The 24734-nt window shown below is 38.9% G+C and overlaps 1 protein-coding gene across 2 annotated transcripts in view; it reads left to right on the top strand.

The window, feature by feature from the left end:
- Positions 1-509: 509 nt before the first annotated feature.
- aff3 (AF4/FMR2 family, member 3) overlaps positions 510-24734 on the top strand; it is a 94362-nt gene continuing 70137 nt past the window's right edge. For both annotated transcript variants that reach the window (XM_060826633.1, XM_060826632.1), the window contains exons 1-3: positions 510-626; positions 9086-9134; positions 22642-22679. In XM_060826633.1, coding sequence (XP_060682616.1) covers positions 559-626; positions 9086-9134; positions 22642-22679 — 155 coding nt within the window. In that variant the 5' untranslated portion in view covers positions 510-558. The remainder of the gene's footprint in view (positions 627-9085; positions 9135-22641; positions 22680-24734) is intronic.

The following is a 24734-nucleotide window of genomic DNA, read 5'->3' as shown; positions in this document are numbered from 1 at the left end:
AATGTTGGCCAGTTCTGCGACACGATCATTTTATTAGCCTTATGAGAGAAAACTTCATATGAATAGCAATCGTCTGTTATCCGTGCTTTTTGGATTTTCCCTTTCCAATCTTATACATGCGCAATGGACATGATTGTTACTAAGAAGATGATTGTATGCATTTCAGATTTCTTCTGAGAAAAGCTGTTTCTTAAGGTGCTATTTGTAACATTGACCCGAAGAACGTGTACAGTACCTGAAATATTTATAATGATATTTTTAAAGCACAGTGGTGAAGAAAATGTAATCTTCTGCTCTACATAGCTATTGTTGAATACTACTGATCATCGAACAGAACTGGAAATAAGTCGATTGCTGGTTTGGAAAAGATCTTAAAAGTTGTCTTCTGTGTCTGTTACTATACTTGGAAAGTATTTCCATTAATGATTTAAGTAAAATATATTTATAGTCTGTACAGATACATTACCTGAAGAAGCCTGTTCATTAACCTTGTTCTCGACACATGGGACTATTTTTGACTTGACATCTGCTAAAAGAAAATATTCTGGATCTGTTAGAATGCTGCTAGAAGCACATTTACCAGTGCTTGACCTGCTTAGCCAAAACTGGAGTCAATCATCTTTGAGGTATGTTAACTTTAAATCAGTTCTTTAAAAACACAAAACTCAAAAATGTTTGTAAATGTTAGACCTGTAAATATTTTGCAAACTTCAATCTAGAAGATATTTATTTACTTTTGAATGCAGTACATCAAAAAGGCTTGATGTTCAAATGGATGCATAAGATGGGAAAAGTATGGTCATTCGTTTTGAATAACTTTCTATTCCATTTCTGTTTTGCCTGAAGGCAGGACCTTGCCTCATTCTTCATAATTCTTCAACCTGAACAAATTTTTTCTCAATTTTTGTTAGTGATGGTTTGCCATTCCCTTCCACTGTCAGGGCTCTAATAAGGACACAGATGCCAAGTCTATTTCAGCTGCAATGGGAATTGAACCTAGACTATTGGTGTTATTCTAAACCATGCATTAGCCATCAAGCTAATTGAGATACTTGAGCATCTCAAATAACTTACTTACTGCAAAACCTGATAATCCACCATGCTGGTATAAAACTCTCACTCACATTTGTTTCATGATATTATGCAGTAGCAGAAGACAGTCTGATGGTTGCTCCTCCATGTTTGCAAGGAATTAAAACTACAGGTGGAATCTTTCCACTTTCAGACTAAATCCAAAACGAAAGAGATGAGCAGAGGGAAAGCATGTCTTGTTAGAATCTGAAACCCATTGGATCTATTGGCAACAAATTACTCGCCATTCAGCCATTGACTGGGTTTTAGACCCTGAGCAAGAAAGTCCTGCCAGCCACTATTTCCATCATTTTCTGTTTTAATTTCAGATTTTCAGCATTTTGCTTTTGTATCATCAATGCCCTGACCAATAGTTATTGCTCAATCAACACGCCATAGAGCAGGTTATTCAGCTGTTATCAATTGTCATTTGTTGGAATTTGGTAAGCACAAACTAGCTACTGTGTTTCCAATACTGCAACTGTAACTGCACTTCAAAAGTACTGCATTGGTGTGTCTGGTAATTGCAAATATATAAATGCAAGACTTGTTTGAAAAGGTGTATCTCAATGATAAGTAATCCCATTGCTGACCTTATAATGGATAAGGTGATAATTTTTGGACCAAAGACCTGGCGGACTCCTTGTTAATGAAGCAAGTAGTTAAGCAGGTGATTGGAGTTAGTAGGTTAACTAACTGATTGTGTAGATATAAAGAGAAAACAACATGTAAGTTAGTTGATTGTAAAACATTGGTGTTTTACTGATGGTGATCAATAGATGGAAAAAATACAATGGCTGATTTGGTAAGGGGATAAAATGTTCAGTTGTGTGGAAGAGGACTTCTGGATATGATGAAACAGAAAAACAGAACGGAAAAGAGGAAGAAAGTAGAACTTTTGTATGGAAGGAGATGTAAGACAAATTAGTTGATAAAACATGATCCACAAAGAAAGGCACCTTGGTTTCTGACTCACTAACTGGCTTGGATCCAAATTGACATTGACAGCAGAGGATAGTTGTCAGAAGGTGGAAACAAAGAGACAGAAGATTGCAACTAGAGTTACTATTTAGAAGAATGGCTGCAAAGATTTGGAGTATGACTTCCCACTGACAGTTTGTGCACCGGAACCTTTTGAACAATGGGAAAATGAAGTGGAACTGCAGATATAGGTTATGCCTTTATTATGAAAAGAATAATGTAAGCCTTGGCATGGTTGCTTCCTCCTAAAAGCAAGATCAGGTGTGAAGTATTCTCAACCAGCTAAAGATTCAATAACTGGACACTGAGGAAGTTTCAGCAATGTTATTAAACTTTATGGACAAAATTCATAAGAAAGATAACCTCAACTGGACATTTTAAGATAAGGGACAGGAGGTTTAGAGCAGATGTGAGGAAAAGCTTTTTCATCCAGAGAGTGGTAGAAATTCAGAACTCACTGCCTGTGAGGCTGGTGGAGGCAGAAAACGTCATCACACTTGAGAAGTATTTAGATGTGCACTTGCAATGCCAAGGCTTACAAGGCCATGAGCGAAGCTCTGGAAATGGGATTAGAATAATTAGGTGGATGTTTTTGACCAGTAAGATGCAAAGGATTGAAGGGCCTTTTTCCATGTTGTAGATGTCTATGACTCCATTCAGCCGTCACACAAAGATGGAGAATTTGATGGTAGTGGCAATGCAAGACTGACCAGGCACAGGTTGAAAGCATAAAAACAAAAGAAGAAACATGGCTAAAAAGGAGTGAGTATAGACATACATTTGACAATTAAAATAGGCAATAGAAAATTGTAACAGAAGAATCATCTCCAGGAATACAGAATGTATGGTCCTCAATTATGCAATGATACAGATCAAAGTTAAGGAATTTAAGAGTTCTGTGCGCTTTAGGTTTAACAATAAAAACAAGCTGCAATCACCAAAGGAAGTTCTCTGTTACTTAAATAGGTTGCACCACTTTATCAGGACTGAAGTAGTGTCAAATGGAATGCATATATTGTTGAGTAGGTTGTCTATGAAAATGGCTCAAACTGGAAGTAAAATACGACAAGGCGATTAATTTTTGAGAAGCCACTGAATCTACAGTTTACACAATCCTGATTGTATTCATATAATAAGACATAATCACTCAAATCAAAAAACTAAGTTGGTGTCATTGGCATCATAGGAAATTAAAAGAAAATAGGGTTATATTGTATTGAAAGGATTGCTGGTTAAAAGTCCTATTAAAGGATGAAGTAGCAGGGGCAATGAGTGCCCCAAGCTGATAGAAGAGATTGGTAATAAATGTGATATATGTAAAAAGAGTAGAAGGACACCATCATGACCATAGTGAGTCTTTTATTAACAAGAGAGTAACAAGGCTGAAGCAATGCAATTGAAGGTATGTGATAAAGGAGAAAACATTTTCATTCTGTACTTCAAAGACATGACAACTTGACTTAGTCGATCTACAATAATATAACAAAGGGAAAAAGTAATAGTGAGCGAGAATTTGAGAAAGGATACAAACCAGATTTGGTTAATAGATATATTCCTAACCTACGATGTAGAAAGGGTGGTACTTGTTAAGTATGAGTGAAACGATATGTGTAAAAATATAAACATTGTGATAATGTACAGAACATTCTTTAATAAGGAAAATATGAAAGAAATCAGATTATAATGGGTCAGACCCTTAAGATCCTAGCAGACCAACCAAGTTGTAAATTAACAATTAACCTGGCATGGGTAGTTTCTGTGAAGAATTTACTGAAAATATATTTCCAAGTCTGATGGTGAATGGCTTGGAGGTGAACTTGCAGGTGGTATTTTCCCATGTATCTTTTCCTCTTGTTTTTCTAGGTGATGGTGCTCGTGTGTTTGGAGGATGTTGTTTAAGGAGCCTTGGTAAATTTCTGTGTTGCTTCTTGCACATGATACACACACACCGCTGGTATTGAGTGTCAATGAGGATGGGAATAAATATTTATGGTTGTTGTCCATTTAAGTGGGCTGTTTTGTTCTGGATGATGTCAAGCTCCTTGAGTGCTGTTAAAGCTGCACACATCTCCTGACTTGTGTCTTGTAAACAGTGGTTAGGCTTTGGAGAGTCAGGATGTTAGTTAATTGCTACAGGATTCCTAGTCTTCAACCTGGCCTTGAAGCCACATCTTTATCTGGCTAGTTCAGTACAGTTTCGGATGAATGGTAAACCTTAAAAAGATCTGTTCAGCAATGGTAATGCCATTCAATGTCAAAGGGTAATAATTAGATTCTGTCTTGTTAGAAGTGGTTATTGTGTGGCACAACTTTTACTTGCCACTTGTCAACGCATATATGGGTATTGTCCAGGTCTTTCTGCATTTCTACATGGGCTACTTCAGTATCTGAGGAGTTGCAAACGCTGCAAGACATTGTGCAGAGCTATCATAACAGTGAGCATCTCCATTTCCGACCTTACAATTGAGGAAAGGTCATTGCTGAAGCTGGTTGGATAGAGGACTAGAGTGCTATGGAACTCCAGCAGAGATGAGGACCTGGCTGTGGGTCTGGAATCACACATAGGCCAGACAGGTAAGGATACCTCTAGATTGTTAGAACATTCAAGGTTTGCATAAAGAATTGTTAGAACACTGTTAAGTATGGTGGCCCACAAGAAACTCGTCTGAAAAATTCGGTCATATGGCCTATGGGGAAATATAGCTTGGAGTTGATATTGGGGATATGATAGGGAACAAAAGGTTAGGCTATTAAGGTGTTGCTTTGAATAGAGAATAGATCGAAGTGATTCATTTCAGGGTTAGTGAACAATTCACTTGTTCCCAATATGTACATGTATGGATGATTTTGACTTAAACATATTGCCTAGAAATTGGTTAATGTTAATAGGCCTATATGAATTAAAGGCAGGATTGATCCCTATTCTAAATCCCCTTGGTCCAAGAACTGCACGAATAATGTTAAGGTGAGTTTCTCCTCAGTGCTGTGAATTGCACAGGAACCTACTCATATTATGCAAATACCCCTCATGTGAGAATCACTTAGATGGAAATTCTGCCTCAATCCACAACCTGCCTTAAAGAAGTCCACTTCATGTTTCAAATTTTGACGTTTTGACTCATAATGGGTGGATCTATAACTAACATATTAAGGAGCAATAAGAACAAGATCTAAATCATTCAGTTTGATGCGTTAAACAATTTGCATTTATATTATGCCTTTAATGTAGAAAAATACTCAAACTGCAGAACCAGATAAAAAGTGAATGACAAAAAGTGAGCAGCTTCTGCACCTTTTGCAGGCCATAGAATCTTGGAAGGTGATTGCTACTTTGACAACGAGGTTGAATCTTTCCGGATCCCAAAAATTCTGTTGTGCCTCACAGCCATTAGTACAATTGATTCAAAATGTTGAATGATGTGGTCAAGAATGCTTGGGACCAGAACGTTTAGTTGACATAATAGGTTAATCTGTAAACTGCACTTACAGTATTTTGTATTTTACCTGTATTGTGTGGCTGTTGGTTAACTGCAATTGCTCTTTAAAGAGTCTCCAATCACATAAACATCTTTTAAATCTTTCCCCTCTGACCCTCTAGTCTAAACTTAAGCCCTCTAGTTCTGGACTCCCCCAACTCAGGGAAAAGACCTTATCTATTTACCCTATCCATGCCCCTCATGAATTTATAAACCTGAGCGGGACTGACAATGGTAGAGGCAAAGACTCCTGAGCTGAATTACAATTGTAGCTAACTGATCTTAATTCTGATGCATGATTTGGGAGCCTGTCCCTGTGCACAATGGCAGCAATGTTAGAGTGAAAGGTGACAGTGCACTTCAAAGTGCAGTATTGAAGTGAAGATCTATATTGTAAAAGGAATAGGAGATATGCTACGTTGCTTCAGTGAAGTTGGTACATTTCTGATACTAATCTCCATTGACATGGGGCATGGTAGCCTATGGTGTGTGCCCTACAATGTTGGTGCCTGCTGTCCAAGATATGGCCCAGAGCAGCAATTGGTGTGCTGCAGTTACTTGGTACCTGCTTTGATCTTCACTTTGGAATTGTGCCATTTAGTTTTCTCTCTGGCACATGGTAGAATAGGAAATGCATATCAATGAGGTGAGACTGGACATGAATGGCACATAAAGGCATGCAAAAAGCCCTCTCTCGGCTCACCATTGAGATGCTCAACTGTGAGCATGGAGGTTGGCATTGGCAAAGTACCAGCCTCACCATATCACCATGACCTGTTTGGGACTAATACAGTTCAGCATTTCAATACTGCACTTTGGAGCTCACTAACACCTTACCTTGCAATGCTTCTGCCAAGCCACTTTGCACACAATGTCGCAATCCATCTCATGCATCAGTATAGGGTATATCTCTGGGCTCTTATCTTGCTGTGTTAGCATTCATCCACTCTGCGCTTGCTTAGTTGCTCAGAGTATCTCTGCTTGCCTTGCTTTTTAGCGCAGACAATAACCAGGCAGCGTGTCTCATTTGGCTGCAATGAACTGTCAAAGGTGACTATGTTAGTCAGCCTCCTAGTCCTTTCTCAGTCAGGAAAGATGATGTGGTGTTCCAACTGAGTAGCAAGTACAAAGGGCAGTAACTTTTAGTACATTGAAGGAATGGGTTGAGTGAGAGCCATTGAAAGAAGATGCTTCATGCAGCATTGAGAGTGATAGACCATGAGCCTTTGTGGAGGATGGGTGCAGTGACAGAGTTAGAGTGGATATGAGGTAGCAGAGAGGAGATGGTGGCTCTTACCCTGACAGAGTACAGAAGATCATTAACCTTCTTGTGGCATGGCATTTCTCCAGACCATGGACAGCATACTTCAGACCAGCAATTGACATAGTACACAGCTGGCTTTAAATATGGCACCTACAACACGAACACTGTGAGGTCCTACCATTGCTGATTGAGAAAACAGCGCCATGCAGACATGCTGCATTCTTAATGAGATGGGCAGTGGAGAACTACATGAGGACTCACTCAGCAGAAACTCTCCATGAAACTCTCTGAAGTTGGCACTTTGCTGATTTTTGGTAAAATACAGCCCTATATTTTTTAGAAAACATTGACAGTGGGATACAACAGTTCAGTTTTATTGATTTGGAATTGCAAAGGATTAAGATTAGATTAAATTTCATGCAGTATGAAAACAGGCCGTTCAGCTCAACAAGTCCACACCGACCCTCTGAAAAGTAATTGACCCAGACCCATTCCCCTACCCTATATTTACCTCTGACTAATGCACCTAACACTCTGGGCAATTTAGCATAGCCAATTCACTCGACCTGCACATCTTTTGGACTGTGGGAGGAAACCCACGTTGACATGAGGAGAATGTGTAAACTCCACACAGACAGTCACCAGAGACTGGAATCGAACACAGATCCCTGGCACTTGTGAGGCAGCAGTGCTAACCACTGAGCCACCATGTAACTCTAATACAATTCAGCATTTAGAAGCCCAAGTACACACCCTGTGGGACCTCCAGGCAGAATAATTTCCATCCACTACAACTTCCTATCATCTTTCAGCCAGCCAACCCTATATCCAGACGGCCAAATTTCCCTGTATCCCATACCTCCGAACTTTCTGAATGAGCCTACAGTGGGGAACCTTATTAAATGCCTTGCTGAAATCCATATACACCACATCTACTGCTCGGCCTTCGTCAACTTGTCTCGTCACACCCTCAAAGAACTCTATAAGGCTTGTGAGGCATGACCTGCCCCTTTCAAAGCCATGCTGTCTATCTTTAATCAAACAATGTTTTTCCAAAAAGCCATAAATCCCACTTTAGAATCCTTTCCAGTACCTTGCTTACCACAGACATAAGACTGGCTGGTCTGTAATTCCCAGGGATTTCCCTATTACCTTTCTTGAACAGAGGGACAACATTCGCCCCCGTTGAATTATCCGGTATTACTCCCATTGAGAGTGAGAGTGCAGAGATCATCGCCAGTGGAGCAGCAGTCTCATTCCTCTCTTCCCATTGTAACCTTGAATATATCTGATCCAGCCCTGGGGACTTATCTATCTTGAGGCTTTCCAGAATTTCCAGCACATCCACTTCCTTAATATCCATCTGTTCAAGCCTATTAACCTGGTCCACGGTGTTCTCACTATCAACAAGGTCCCTCTCACTAGTGAGTACTGAAGTAAAATACTCATTTATGGTCTCCCCTACTTCTTCAGACTCCACACACAAGTTCCCCCCCACTATCCCTGATCAGCCCGACCCTCCTCTGATCATCCTCTTATTCCTCTCTTATGATTTTATCATATTATTTAAATCACAACACAAACAGCCATTTTGGCTAGTAAAGTGTTTCATGTTTCTTTTAAGAGTAAATGGTATAAGCAAGGTGTTGATGTACAATTAAGATCTGCAAAAGATCAGTTAAGCCGAGTGTATTCATGAAATTTATGTACTAGCTTCAAATGTTTAACCATTTTTCATAAAAAGTTTGAAAGACTTGCAAAAAGTACACATATTAAAGTAATATTCTCATGTCTAAAATTTCATTAATTCTGGAGGCAATGACAAATAATGGGAAACATCATAAACAGAATTTTTAAAGTGAAAATTCATCAAATTGCGGATGTTGGAATTGAAACTATGAAATCACATTATTGCTGGACTTTGTTAATAGAAACCTCCTAATTTTCTCCTAAACCTCTTAACCTTTAACTAGCAATGGGAAGATTTATATGAAGACTTAACTCTTTTGGGAATCATGAGACCTTGCACTATAAGTGATGATGTGATATATATTGAACAACACTATAAAGGAATTCCATGTTTATTCTTTGTCTGAATGTTCCTTTGTTATGTTCTGGCAATTATCATACTCCAAATTGACAATGGATAATATATTAAGAAAGTTTTATGCTATACATCTCTTAAAATATTTTTGACGTTCTGTTGTCATTTAGTCTCTTGCAAGTGAATAAAATTGTGCTCATAAAATTGTATTTTGAGTTTATGATTTTTCTATTTATTCTCTATCCACAGAATGTTAGAAAACAATCTTAAAATCAATAATAATGAAGAAAGTGGTCAGGTAAGATTAACCATCCAAGAATTAAAATCAGTTTATCCTTCAGGGAGTCCTATTGATGTAACAAGCCATAAAAACAAAACTTGATTATACAATAACAATTTGTACACATTATGCTGTATAACTTCCTTGTCATTATAAAACCATATATATACTTTTTCACCATGACTAATGCTGCAAGAAATCAACTTAAATATAGCATATTGTATGAACACTTCAGACACAAGATAACATCGCATAAAATAAGAACAGTTCTTGGCAATGGTATTTACGCTACTCAGTATCAAAAAGCAAAAGGAATAGAATATCTGGGCTGGCAGATGGGGAATTTGAGGCAGGATTTTGTAACCACAGCTCTCAGTTACTTATTTTTACTGTTTTAAGATCCCGCTACAGGTGGGAACAGGCAATTCTTGTGTCCCCACATTGCTCCCCTTTATATGGATTTCAGCACCAGAGTTACGTTTTATGGGATGATCTAAGTAATCAGGAATTTTGACAGTTCTACTTCCAGTGCTTTCATTTCCATTCCAGAACTTCATTCTTTTAGTAGTGGGAGTCAGTATCAGTTAAGGAGATACCTCCCCATGTTACGGTGAAATGTCCTCGCACCCTATTCCATGGAGGTAGACGATCCAGTAGCATGATGCACATCCATATTATGTATTTATTCTGACTCTAGGATTTAGGGAGCTCTCCAAGGAAATATTTATGGGTGGGTTAGTGGAAAAGATACATATAATAAAATCTACTCTCTCTTCTAACGTTTTACTTCAGATTTTCGCCTTTTCTTAAAAAAAAACAGAATCATATAAATTGCAATCAATGTTTTACTTATTGTAAGAATAACATGGTGCAATCCAAAAGTGTAATGACAATGAAGTAACAAAGTGCAAAAAAAAGTCAGAAGCTGACCAAAATTATACAACAAGCCTGCTGAATAAATGAGGAAAATTAAACTCATCTGCAATGCAGGCTATAGCAGGCAAAAGAGGATAACAAATTACTCACCTTCCCTAGTGCCAACCACAGCATGGCTATTAATGAGAAAATGTAGATCCATGCGTAAACCAAGCAATGGTGAAAATACGGCACAACGCAAAGACCCTTTGGTTCTAAGACTGACTATTCTGATCAATAATACTTACATCTCTGTACCAACTCATATATTTAACAGGTTCTCAGTGACCTTAAACTAGCAGCAGCCAGTCACCATGAAATTCAGTTCCATAGTACCCGTTGCATTTTGCCCTTCTCCTTGACTGTGAACCAGACCTGGGCCACTACTTAGTGCAAGTGGGCAACTGCTTTCTGGAACAAGATATCTGGGCAACTCTTTCCTGATGTCCAGACGTATGCCCCAAATTAATAACTCTGAACTGAAGTTCCTTAAAACACAGAGAGTAAATGCAGATATGATTATTTTGAATCACAACTGGAGAGGCAATAACCTAGTGGTATTATTACAAAACTGTTAATCTAGAGACCCAGGTAATGCTCTCGGGACTGAGGCTCAAATTCTAGCGCAGCAGATAGTGAAATTTGAATTCAACAAAAATCTGGAATTAAGAGTCTAATGATGACCATGGTGCCATTATCAATAGTCATAAACCACATGTAATGCCCTGTAGAGACAGAAACTGCCATCATTCTCTGGCCTGGTCTACATGTGACTCCAGACCCACAGCAATATGGTTGACTCTTAACTGCCCTCTGGGCAAATAGGGATGGGCAATAAATACAGGCCTGACCAGCGACACAGTCATCCAATGAAAACTATATATTTGCCACAGACTCATGAGCCCAGCTGATGTGGCACACCACCAAAACTTGCATTTCTGTATAATGTTATTAGAATTATTTAAGTAATATTAAATTAATAGTCAAGCTCACCTGCACTGTTTTAATTCCTAATATATCACTCTGCACTTTGTTCAGCTCCTTTGTTTTATTACTTACTATTTTTATTACTTATTCTCTTTAACGTGTGGCAGATTTGAATCTGGAACCTTTTTTTAGTCATTTTAATTTTTATCTCTCTCGATCTGAGTTACATAAATATTAAACTCAATTATAAGATTAATTATACATTTGCCATACATACAAACCAAATAAACTATTTAACTGTAATTCCTTATGTGGTGTTTTAGACTGGAGTCTCATGGCTGTAATGTGGCATACTTTATTTCTATCTCCCAACAGAGAGGGCAGTATAAAAACTTGATCAATACTTAAAAGTGTATTACTTCCTCCCAATAAAATAACAATGATTACCTTTTCATACAAATTATATTGTGCCATGCTGTGATGCACTCCCCTCTCAGTAACATCAATCCTCACTCATTCTTATTTTGAAAAAGTTTTTGTCCTTCTTTTCACAACTACTTCCCTCTTATCACACATGAGACCGAACAGCCTGAAACAACAGAGAGTCCAATGCTGTCCATGTTGAGATCCACCTCCATTCCTGAGGAGGAAGCCACTCAATCCTCAGAAGAAGCACAGGCAAGGCTTTTATCCACATCCTCCAGCAGCTCAGAAACTTCCACATTGATAGGTTCTCTTTCCAGATTAGACATGGGGGCACAGTTTGGGTGAGCACATCACTGACACATCTTCACAACAGGTCGAGGAAGAAACTTAACAGATCTCTCACACTCAGAGCACCATGTTGACCAGGAATCTGCTCAGACCCAACCAGAGATAATTCCATAGTCAAAAACAGAAATTGCTGGAAAAGCTCAGTAGCTCTGGCAACATCTATGGAGAGAAATCAGAGTTAATGTTTTGGGTTGAGCATTACAGAATCCATAGTTCTTTCACTTTTTATTTGACAATCCCATGGTGTTGGCCATTTGAGACTTTAAAATGAACATAGTGGCTTAGCAACAGTATACAGCTTTGTCAGAGGCAGGCAGTAAACTAGAAGGAAGGTTAGAGGTTATCAGTTCTGTGCTGACTCCTGCATGCACAGAATTGCTATTGCCACAGAGACCCGCGTCTAACACATTCAGTGTTTGCAGAATTTGCACACAGACCTACACTCCATTGCAAGGCAAAAAGAGGATAAGAAACCACAGCCTCACTCCAGGTTATCCTTCCTCTCAGTGAGACAGGTATTGCCAGCATGATTGCATAAGGAGGAGAAGCCACATACAGGACCTCCAGAAGATACCTCTCAGTTCACACCAGAGGTGCCCAGCCCATCCAACACACTACTGACTGCCTATGGTGTGTCATAGCCTGTTATGCTCAGAGAAGGTGAATTCGTAGTACATCATGTATTGGATCAAAACAAACATGGGGAATGCTGGAGAATCTCAGTAGCTCTGGCAGCATCTGTGGAGAGAGAAACTGAATTAATATTTTGAGTCCAATATGATTCTTCTTCCTAATAGTCAAATGCACCCTGAACTCTTGCTGAAGAAGAGTCATACCAGCCTCAAAATGTTAACTCTGTTTTTGTCTCCACAGATCATGTGGAAAGCTGCAGCTCCAAATGATTGTTTTCCATTGTCAGATCTGAACATTTGCATCTACTTAGCTTTGCATATCTGGCATGACAAGGGACCAATTGATGCAAAATATGATTGCTTGAGACCATAATTTCATAAGAGAATGACCTTTCAATAGAATCCAGTTTGATGGCAGGTGGGTGGCATTACAGAATCAACAGATACATGATTTATACAGTTGCCGCTAGCCAAGCTTCAGATGCAAATCTTCCTGCAGAGAAATTAATAATTTACCCTATCACTGTGCATACGGTAGCAGCCATTTTATCTGTTTACAAGTTGTATTTGATGCAAAGGTGGCTAGGCTTGAACTTTATGTCCTTATGACTGAATTGCAGCTCCATCTGAGATCAACAATGTGGAGAGAAATTAGAGTTGACGTTTTAAGTTCACTGACCCTTCTACAGAACCTGCCAGATCTGCTGAGTTTCTCCAGCAATTTCTATATTCATTTCCTCAAGTTTGGGGTTGGGGTTTAATGGACGGGTCACTGGGAGAAGGATGATGGTGAAAGAGGAAAATTCCAGATTGAAGATTGGGATTTTGATTAGGAGCTGATTATGTTGGTGATTCACAATATACAATTACTGCAGCTTTACTAGGCTCCATACATGAGGGTGAACGGCCAGTTCACAAAGCCATGATTTTAGGGAGTAAATTGGAAACATTAACCATTATAAAAAGGGGCTGAATGGAAACAGCGAGAAGCTGAGAAGTAATCGGGGCACAGGATCAGCAGCACAAAAGATAACTTGAAGAGTTGGGGTTGAGGGAATCATTATTGGTCTTGGGTGGAGCTGCAACTCAGCTCATCAATAGGTAATCTGTGTAGTCCTGGAGAAAGTGGGTGCACAGGTCTGGGGTAATAAAACAAAGAATTGTAGATGCAGGAGATCTGAAATAAACAATAATGGAAATTGTTGTAGAAACTCAGCAGGTCTGGCAGCTTCTGTAGAAGGGTCACTGGACTCAAAACATCAGCTCTGATTTCTCTCCACAAACCTGTGCATCCACTTTCTCCAGGACTACACAGGTTACCCATTGATGAGCCCTTGAGCATTAATATACAAAGCCCTAAGACATAACAGCAGTCAGACAGCCCCAACTGAGGATGCCCAGCCCCCAGATGGCTGATGTACTTCTGATCCCTTGAATGGTTACACTAGATCTGCAGGACTGAGCATAAATAAATTCCTGGTCTGGTGATGCCTGGACTCTGATCAGAACAAGCACCTGACTGATTGTGGTCCCACTGCAATAGCTGAGCCTCTTGAATGACTGTGGTGGTACTCAATGACTGGCTAAAGACCTCCTAAACCCATACAGCCTCAGGTGGCTGTCTGTGTGAAATCTGCAAAAGTCTTACCCCTGTCTGCATGAGTTTCTTTCAAGTGCTCCGGTTTCCTCCCATATCGGTAATGGGCAGTTGTTTGATGGAATCCCAAGAGACAGGATTTATATATATTTGGAAAGGCAAGGACTGATTAAGGATAGTTAACATGGTTTTGTGTGTGGTAAATCATGTCTCACAAACTTGATTGAGTCTTTTGAAGAAGTAATGAAGAAGATTGATGAGGGTGAGCAGTGGATGTCATCTATGTGGACTTCAGTAAGGCGTTTGACAAGGTTCCTCATGGTCGACTGGCTAGCAAGGTTCGATCTCATGGAGTACAGGGAAAACTAGTTATTTGGATACAGAACTGGCTTGAAGTTAGAAGACAGAGTGACGGTGGAGATTGCCTTTCAGACTATGACCAGTGGTGTGCCACAAGGATCGGTGCTGTGTCCACGACTTTTCGTATTTATATAAATGATTTGGATGTAAACATAGGAGGTATAGTTAGTAAGTTTGCAGATTACACCAAAACTGGAGGTGTAGTGGACAGCGAAGAAGGTTACCACAGTGTACAATGGGATCTTGATCAGATGGGCCAGGACATTGTTTGGGCCACTATTGAAATATTGTGTGCAATTCTAGTCTCCCTTCTTATTGGAAGGGTGTTGTGAAACCTGAAAAGGTTCAGAAAAGATTTACAAAGATGCTGCCAGGGTTGGAGGACTTGAGCTATAGGGAGAGGCTGAATAGGCTGGGGCCTGGAGTGTCGGAGGCTGAGGGGTGACCTTATAGAGGTCTATAACATCATGAGGGGCATGGACAGGGTAAATAGACAAGGGCTTTTCCCTGGGGTGGGGAAGTTCAGGACTAGAGGGCAGAGGTTTAGGGTGAGGAAAAAATTTAAAAGGGGCTGAAGGGGCAACTTTTTCACGCAGAGGGTGGTGCATGTTTGGAATGAGCTTCCTGAAGAAGTGGTGGAGGCTAGTACAATTACAGTATTTAAAAGGATGGGTATATGAATAGGAAGTGTTTCGAGAGACATGGGCCAAGTGCTGGCAAATGGGACTAGATTAGGTTGGGATATTTGGTTGGTATGGATGAGTTGCACCGAAGGACCTGTTTCCATGCTGTATATCTCTATGACTCTATGACTGTATGTGTATATTAGGTGATTAGCTAAACTTAATTGCCCATAGTGTCCAGGGATGTGTAGGTTAGGTAGATTAGCCATGGTTAATGTGGGATTACGGGAGGATGCTCTTCAAAGGTGGGCTCGATGGGCTGAATGGCCTCTTGCCACAGTATAGTGATTCTATGATTATATCATTCACTCCATTAAGGATTGATTGGCTTTGAATTTCAGACATGACCATTAGATTTGTTGCACGTATGGTGTATTTGCCAAGTAAGCCATTGGCACATGCTGTACCTTGAAGTAGCGTGGTGCTCTGAACATTGACAATTCCATGCTTCTTCACCTGCAGTGAGTAGCAATCCGTGTGAAGCAGGATGGGAAAAGCTAGTCACTGCCCATAAGCAAGATTCAGAACTCACTGTTAAAACCTGAAGGGGAAAAATAGCAAATTTATTTCTCAATGTCAGATGTTTGATCTATTTCATTCTCAAAGTATTTTCCCAACTTACTTGCTGTCGATCATGCTACTCAGAGCTTGGGAACATTACACTCTCAGATTCGCAATATGAAGAAAAAATTGCCTAATTTTCCCCTCAAGCACTAAATGACACCTTTAGAATTTTGCCATTGAGCAGCAACTGCCTCTCTTTCATGTATTTGTACCTCATTAAAGTCCCAACTCACCTTATCGATTTACTTCCAATTCTTCTTTTGTTCATGAAGGAAGTAAATGGCACAAATTTCCAACATATAAATCAGAACAGGTACCTAGCCTGGCAGAACACCATGTTATTGTCGCAGCCAAGAATGAAACTGCATTTATTCCATTGCAAGAGGTTTTACAGGTAAGGCTGATGGACTCAAGGCATGTATGGGAACATTGGAGTGGGACATCATAGCTATTACTATTACTTTTTAAAAAGTTATAGAAAAGGGCAGGTCTTCCTTCAAAGTTAAACTGGAGTAAATTTTAAGGGTATGAAACAAGAATTTCAAAAGTTGGCTGGAGTAAACTATTAGCAGGTAAAGGGACAGCTGACAAGTGGAAGGCCTTCAAAAGTGTGATAATGAGAATTCAGAGACTGTATGTTGTTGTTAGAATGAAAGTCAAGTCTGATAAGATTAGCGAACAATGGATGAATAAAGATATTGAAATTCTAGTCAAGAACAAAAATATACCGTATTAACTGAAACCCTTGAAAAGTATGAAGAGTGTAGGGGCATTCTTAAAAAGGTACTCTTGGAGTACATTCAGCAGAGAGACTGCACTGGTTGAATATCTCTGAAACAGCAATTAGGGATGTTAAATAAATACTGGCCTTGTCTGCAATTCCATAAATGAGGAAAAAAATGTGCTATCCTCATGCCAAAATTCCATCACAAACCATCCCAGCTTTAATATTCTAGGTTGCAGCACCAATTAAATATGCTACCTTCATTACGAACCTGGATTTATGCAAAACATTTATATAATCACCGCCAAGTAGAATTCTGGGCTTTTTTGTTCCCAATTTGTGTGTCCATTTGCAATGTGCACAAAAGAAACTGTGTGAGTGATCGGCTAATGAAATCTGGAGGTGACAGAGACAGTCATGGGTTTCACCGACTGTTGAAGTAAAGTAAGAGTGGCCTTGACCACAAGTCAATCTTGATGTTTTCTCACTCCTCTGGATTTGGGTGGAGGAGGTGCTGGAAAGAATAGCCAACTAAGGTTACTTCAGGACAATGGTCATTCAACAACTGAATTGTTTGGTACAATAAAATAATAACTGTTCATGATATAACCATCATTCAAAATTAAGAAATGTCAAATCTGTTATATCAGGCATATTTGATAGCCATGAACTATGTAAGTAAATTATCAATGAGATTTGACTGTATAATTCCTGGATGATGTAAACATGAGTGAATATTGAACATTTATCATTAGACATAACATAAGTAAAATAAAGAGAATGTGTGTGAGAATATTAGGCAGCCAGAAAGCAAAAGGCCATTGACTTATTCAGGTCTTTAGCTATACATAACAACCCTGCATAATCTTCTCAGAAGTGCCTTCTGAGACCTATAAGTGACTACTGTACTGTCAGCACAACATTTACCATCTATTTTAACTATGAAAAATATAACTAATGTTACATGTAAAAATAATTAATGAAAGGAAAACTATATAGTTCACGTTAAATATGGTTTGAATGATTTGGTATTGGTTGATTCTCGTCCAACAAGTTTATTTTGACATATTAAAACTGAACTATGAAATTAGATACTGAAGTGATGAAACTTTCTGGACTAAAATGATTTCAAAGTTAATATTTCTGCAACTTGGTGTACATTTTCTTAGTAAGCGTTGTAGAAAAATCTAAGGGAGAGATTTGATCCTCCTTATCTTTAACTAATAAAATTCACAGTTCTATGAATTATGTGCTCATACAAGAAAATTGCGTTTTGATCAGTCAGACTTAATGTATAAATGGTGACATTTAAGATAACTAAATAAACAATTTATTGTAACAAATGAAATGAAATTTGAATTATTTGTCCAACAAAAACCTATTTTACTACAAGGTTCTTTTTGTGACTCTTGAACCTTCGGCTGTTGATGTTTGGTGGATGTGAAAATTTATTACCTACAGAGTAAGTCTACATCCAGACTGCCAACTCTTGGCTAAATAGATCCATTGTGTTCATCTGTAATTTGTTCCTTTAGTTTAGCAACTCAAGGCACTTCCACATCCTTTGGGATTTATAACTGTTGGCTTCTTAGTATGTGTGGCTGCATTCCTATAATAGTTTGTAATGTTTGAAAAGGACACATTTACACAGCATTCTTGCATAAACTAATTTTAAAGTGTCTAGTAAGAGAACAGATACTTTGGGTTAATTGTGATAATAGAAAGCAGAGTTTCATGATATTTCCATTCACTGTACTTTGTTGGAGATTCTAATAACTGTATTTGTAAAATAAGTGAGCAGGATATTTTTTGATGATAGGTTATAAAAATAAGGAGATGGAATTTTTCCAAAGTTTTCCTCAGTTCCGAATTAATGTTCCATTTATGACAACTTAAAGGCTATTCATGCTGTAATTTTGCAGAAGTGAAGCTGTTTGAATTAACAATATGTTTTTTCATGGAGGTTTCTAAAGTACATGAAAAGGATAATGCAAAGCTAACATTTGAAAATTGTAGCATAAGGAAAGATTAGATAGGCAAAGCGCATTTCCTTAGAAAGAGAAGGTGGTGAATTAAGTATACAAAGCCATGAGGGTACACAAGAAAGAGTTGTTTCCCTTAATGTAGAAATGAATTAACAGGTTGCACAGATTTAAGATAATTGGTTGAAGGATTAGAGGGAACATGAGGAAAATCATTATACCCAGAGAATGATGGGTGTCTGGAATTCACTGCCCAGTTTGGTGATAGAAAGAAAAAACCCCAACTTATTTAAAGGGAATCTGAGTCCGTACCTGAAGCTGTGTAACCTGCATGGCTATGGACCAGGTGCTAGAAAGTCAGGTCAAAATGGGCATCTAGTTTTGCTTTCAGTGGGCATAGACACGTTGGGTTGAATGATGTCTTACTGTGCTGTAACTTTTCATTATTCACTTCGTTGACAGTAGATAAGAAATGTCTTAGTACAAAGGGTGGTATGTGTATGGAATGAGCTGCCAGAGGAAGTGGTGGAGGCTGGTACAATTGCAACATTTAAGAGGCATTTGGATGGGTATATGAATAGGAAGGGTTTGAAGGGATATGGACTGGGTGCTGGCAGGTGGGACTAGATTGGATTGGGACATCTGGTCGGCATGGACGGGTTGGACCGAAGGGTCTGTTTCCATGCTGTACATCTCTGACTCTATGACTCTAAATCATTAAGTCGCCTTAGTCCACAATAAGATTTACATATAAAGCAATAATTATAATTACATTTACTTAATTCAGTTAATACTATCTATCTCAACAATCTAACAAAACTACTGCGGTATTTACCCTGATTAGTACTGCGGGCACTGGCTACCTGTATCTGTATGTGGCATAGGATAAAGACAATCCTCAGTTTTCTCAATATTTTTAATCAATCCATACAAAGATGCTATTACATACCCCTGAAGCAGTAAAACCTGAATCAAGGCTGTTTTGTTCACAGGTAGGGTGCCACGGTGGCTCAGGGGTTAGCACTGCTGCCTCACAGCACCAGGGACCCATGTTTGATTCCAGCCTCGGGTATCTGTCTGTGTGGAATTTGCACATTCTCCCCATGTCTGCATGGATTTCCTCTGGGTGCTCCTGCTTCTTCCCACAGTCCAAAGATGTGCAGGTTATGTAAATTGGCCTTGCTAAATTGCCATAGTGTTCAGGGATGTGTAGGCTAGGTGCATCAGTCAGGAGAAATGTAGAGTAATTGGGGTAGGGGAATGGGTCTGGGTGAGATACTCTTCAGAGCGTTGGTGTGGACTTGCTGGGCCAAATAGCTTGTTTCCACACAGTAGGGATTCTATGGTACCACTACACCACAGTGCTGCTCCTTTGTCTATATTGTGTCAGGATCTGTCTACATGTCAATGGTAGAGGATAGAACACTTGTGAGTCCAAAAAGAAGAGGCACTTGTCTTTGTTAATGGTTTATTGAGATGGTTTATTGCATAATCTCAATAATTACAACTTAAATAATGAATCTGGCTTAATTACTGAGGACCTTTGGGAGGTGTACAGAACATATTTGCTGTCCGTGAAGGCTAGTTTAGAACTCAGTGCCTCAAACCCAAAGGTTGTATGACATTATCAAGTTGGATGGAACTAATGCAAACTCAACAGTAACACTTTCAGAGCCATTAATTTATAAAGTAGACTACTGCTATCCTTCTTGAATGTCTTTCTGATTGGAACATTTCACTTTGTACTTTTTTGGCAAGTTTTAATCAAAGCACAAGAACAGATGGGTTGGGTCAGATGTATGGGGTTGAGAAGTGGAGTGAAGAGAATCTTAAAAATCAAATTCACAAACCAAACCCATCCCCAACCCACTCACCTTTGCCTTTAAATGAGGTAGGAATGTGTGGGAGATACCATTCCATTCCAAGGAGATGAATTTGTCAACGTGTGGTAAACCTGACAGTTATGTTCTGGTGAGGATTTGGTGGATCTGGTCCCTTTATGCATTTCAGCAACCCCACAGATGTGGATCTTTTTTGAACCTCCCTCATGAAGTTCCATTAACTCCTGTATCCAGTGTCTAATCTTCTCCAAGGCCTTGGATCTCACATCCCAGCTCCTGATCTCTCAAGGCCTGGCCTCAAATTACATTCCAAAGTGCCAACCTGCCCTTCAGAAGTCTCAATCTCTAATTGCCAATCAGACCAGCAAACCCCATCACCAAAGCCATAAACTATCCTCACCCCCTTACCCTGAGGTTCGGAAGCCCCTTGTGATTCTCTGATTGACCCCAACCATTTTTCCACCATCATGAAATATGTTGCTTGCACGTGTAAGATAGGTTTTGTGTAAGATGCAAGGCATTATAATGTGCAATTAAGAACATTAATTGGGGGGATAATGCACAAAACTTACTCGAGTGTAGATATTTGTGGCTAACATCTAAACATCATTATTTGTTATTGCTGTCCTTGAAAGCGACATATTCAGAATATTGGTACAGCTGGGCACCAAATACATCAAATTACCTTTGTCTCAAACATGTGGTTGAGAATGTAATAATTTTGAACAGTGAAGTACACTGGACCTATTGTCTCAAGTTATTCTGGAGCTCAATCTTTTGGATCAAAGAGGTGCAGAATTCACAAAAGCTCCCTTTCACCTGCACTCTGTTTTCTTAGTATTTACATCTGTGTTGACAGGGCTCAGGATTGCTGCCAAGAATCATACTGGGTCAATGTAAAATTTAAATCCTTTAATACCATTAAATATGTTTTGCTCTACAACCAAGTCTCATGTATTATCTAGTTATAATACATGGTAGGAAATTGTTAGATTTACAGAAAGTAAATTAAAAAGCAATAGTTAAATAAACTACACTCTTTAAGAAAGCCATATCAGTTGTCAAGTGTGCTCATTTCAGATCTTTTTTAAATTGTCCGTGAAGCAACATTTGATACTGTATGTGTTGTATTTTCAAACTCTCTGGTGGAATAGAAATGACGTAAATTAGACACACACATGCAACACCCTCAAAAGCTTGCATTTGAGATACCACTGAAAGAAGAACAAGGCACAGAGCAAGTGCAGTTGTATTTGTGAAATTATGTTCCTAAATAAAGTATCCATTATCTCTTGCTTTTGGCCTCAAAAACAGATGGCATGGTCTTAAAGCACTGAAAAATATATGACATAGACTAACTTGGATCATTCATTTAGCACATTGAAACCTGAAAAGCCTGCTGATTGTGTTGCGAAGTAATCTTGCTGAAATAGGGACAGCATCGTAAATGTAATCTCCTGGGAATGGGAAGTTGACAAATGATTGCAGTTGGCAGGCAATGCAATTTGTTTCATCTAATAGACTGGGCTATAGCTGGAATTGTTCATGAATGATAAATGAATTGTATGCAGATCAATGAACTTGGCTGTAAAGGTATCCTTAAACCGTTTCGGCAGAGACAAGTTGGGTGCCTTTTGTGTATCACTCTGGAGATCGTGAAACTGAACAATTTAAATGATTTACAATGTGTTGTCTCTCAGGTATTAATGTATTAGGCTATGAAATGCCTTTGTAATTTCTCAAAAGGTAGAGTGAATCCAGGGATGCCAATCTTAATTTAACTGCTTCATTATTATTTTAATATACCTGGATTGCTTTTTATGGAACCGATATGATGACTACATATTCAACTTGTACTTAAAGCAATATCTATAGAGATAATTTTAAATTAAAACTTTAATCTGTTAAAATTTCTTTCAATTAACAACTAGGTTCAAATTTCACATTGCAGAAATCATGGCAAATTTACCTTTTCGTTTGCCAGTATGATTATTTTCAAAATAAGTTAATATGTTATTAATTTTGAAGCTAACATTTGCATGTTTTTTTTTAATTCAACCATGGGATGTGGGTGTCACTGGTTCGGCCAGCACTTATTGCCCAGAGGACAGTTAGGAATTAACCAGATTGCTCTGGGACTGGATTCACATATAGGCCATTTCCTTCCCCAAAGGACATTAATAAGTCAGATGAAGTTTCCCCCAACAATTAACCATGGTCTTCTGGTCATTATTAGACGTCATTTCAGATTTTTATTGAATTCAAACATCCTATCCCCATGATAGGATTTGAACTCGGGTCCCAAGAGTATTACCCGGGTCTCTGGATTACGAATAGAAAGAAAATGATTCATTTATCCTCGAGCATATATGGTTATGTTAGAAGGAATCCTAAGATCAATCTCTTCTTGTTCATGATTTTTGATATGTGTAGCTAATCAAATACAGTTATTAAATTCAGATTACTGTCATTATACGTTATGCAATGTAATGCTGCAACAAAGATCATCTCTTTTTCTTCCAGCAGGTACCACAGAAGTTTGTTCCTAGGACTAATTCCGAGAGGTATTTTGTTTGGATTCCTTCACCTCCTAAAAGTACTAATATGCTAACCAAGTGTAGCTTAAAGTTAGCAAATCTATTAATCCACAAGGGAAAAAAAGTTGTTAATTTTTTTTAGTTAGAGAATACAGATGCCTGAGATTTTTGACTCATTAAATGTGTAATTTGGCTCTTGTGGTGCACAACCACTACAACATAGAACAGAATAAGATATGTTATAACAGTTATACTTCCTGATCTCTACAAAGTCTCATGGATCGGCACAAAAGTAATGAAATAGAAACATCAGAGACAAGGGGCTAAGAATTCTTTCATGGATGTGAGCATTATTAGCGAGGTCAGAACTTATTGCTCATACCTAAATGCCCTTGGAAAGGTAACAGTGAGATGCCTTTTTGAACCACCATATTCCATTTTGTGTAGGTTCACCCGTTATGCTGCTTGGAAGAAAAACCCAGTGATTGTGAAGAATTGGTGATAAAGTTCTAACTCAGGGAAGTGTGTGGCTGGGAGGGAAAGTTCCAGCTGATGGTGTTGCCCTAGTCCTTTTATTTGATAGAGGCCACATGTTTGACAATTGAAGGACTCATTGGCTGTAGGGTATCTTGTTTCTGGTACACACTCGTTTCCACTTTCGCCAGTGATGAAGGGAGTAAATGGTTAAGATGAAAAGTAAGTTTGGAATTGGGTAAGCTGCATTGTCCTGGATGGTGTCAAGCTCCATGCGTGTTACTACAGCTGAACCCATGCAGCTAAGTGGGCAACATTCGGTCATATCCTAACCTGTGCTTTATAGATAGGGATCCGGCTTTGGGGTGTCAGAGGATGTGTTCTTTACAACAGAATTCCCAACCTCTAGTCTGTTCTTGTAGCCACAGAATTTAAATGAATGCTCCGATTAAGTTTCTGGTTAATGGTAACCATGCCCCAGAATTTGATTGTAGATGATTTATTGATGATAATGCCAATGAAGTTGCTAAAGACTTGCTTCTTTGATGATAGGTCCTCAGGAGGAGGCAGATCTTCCACTCAGCACTTCGGGTTAAAGACTGCACAGACATGTCAGCCTTATCTTTTGCCTTCATAGGCTTGGTTCTGACTTCATTGAGGCTTGGAATTGCCATAGAGTTCTTTTCTTCACTGGAGTGATATTATTTTTAGGTATATCTAGTGCTGTATGTCAGGGTTGTGTCCCACAAAGGCTCGATAGTGGTTACAGAAACATTTGCAATAGGAAGATTGAGTTACTTTCTATGAGACTTCAGAGGAGCCAAAGTGAATGCTTGTGGTTACTCCCTCCCATTTGTATAGTATTGTACACCACATCTGGTAGATGGGTCTGGTCATTAATGCTGGAGGTGTGGAGGAAATTGGCAGAAAGGTATCTTGTATGAGCAATAAAACAAGAACACAAAAGGGTAAACATGGGTAGGTATATTCTAATGGCCCCAAGTAGTCAGGGAAAGATAGAGGATCAAATATGGAATCAAATTTCAGAGATGTATAAGAATAAGCTATAGAGGATTTTCACTACTCAAATATTAATTGGGATAATTTTAGTGTAGGGAGGGAGCAAAATTGTTAAATTGTATCCAGGAAGCATATTTAGCCAGTATACAGAAAGCTCAATCAGATAGCAAGCAGTTCTGGACCTAAGGTTCAGCAATAAGCACAGGCAGGTGGAAGGCACATCAATAAGAATTCATCCATTTAAGACAGAGATGAAGAGGATTTTCTTCTCTCTGAGGAGTGTGAATCTGTGGAATTTTCTACTAAAAAGCTGATGTGGCTGGATGAGAAAGTATATTAACATATTTTTTAATCAGTAAGGGAATCAAAGAGTTAAAGGGGAAGAATACGTGAAAATGGAGTTGAAGATTATCAGATCAGTTAAGATCTCATTTGAATGGTGGAGCAGACTCAATGGGCTGAATGGCTAATGCATGCTCTTACATCTTATGATCTTAGTTGGCCACTTGGGACAGGGAGGGTCAGGAGTCTGTATCTCTATAGTCTGAGGAGTGGGCCATGGTGGGTTGTGCAATCAGTCTGAGCAGT

Source organism: Hemiscyllium ocellatum, chromosome 6 (assembly GCF_020745735.1).
Source record: "Hemiscyllium ocellatum isolate sHemOce1 chromosome 6, sHemOce1.pat.X.cur, whole genome shotgun sequence".
Classification (NCBI taxonomy): domain Eukaryota; kingdom Metazoa; phylum Chordata; class Chondrichthyes; order Orectolobiformes; family Hemiscylliidae; genus Hemiscyllium; species Hemiscyllium ocellatum.
Note: the sequence above shows the minus strand (reverse complement) of the source record. Positions and strands in the feature narration are given on the sequence as shown.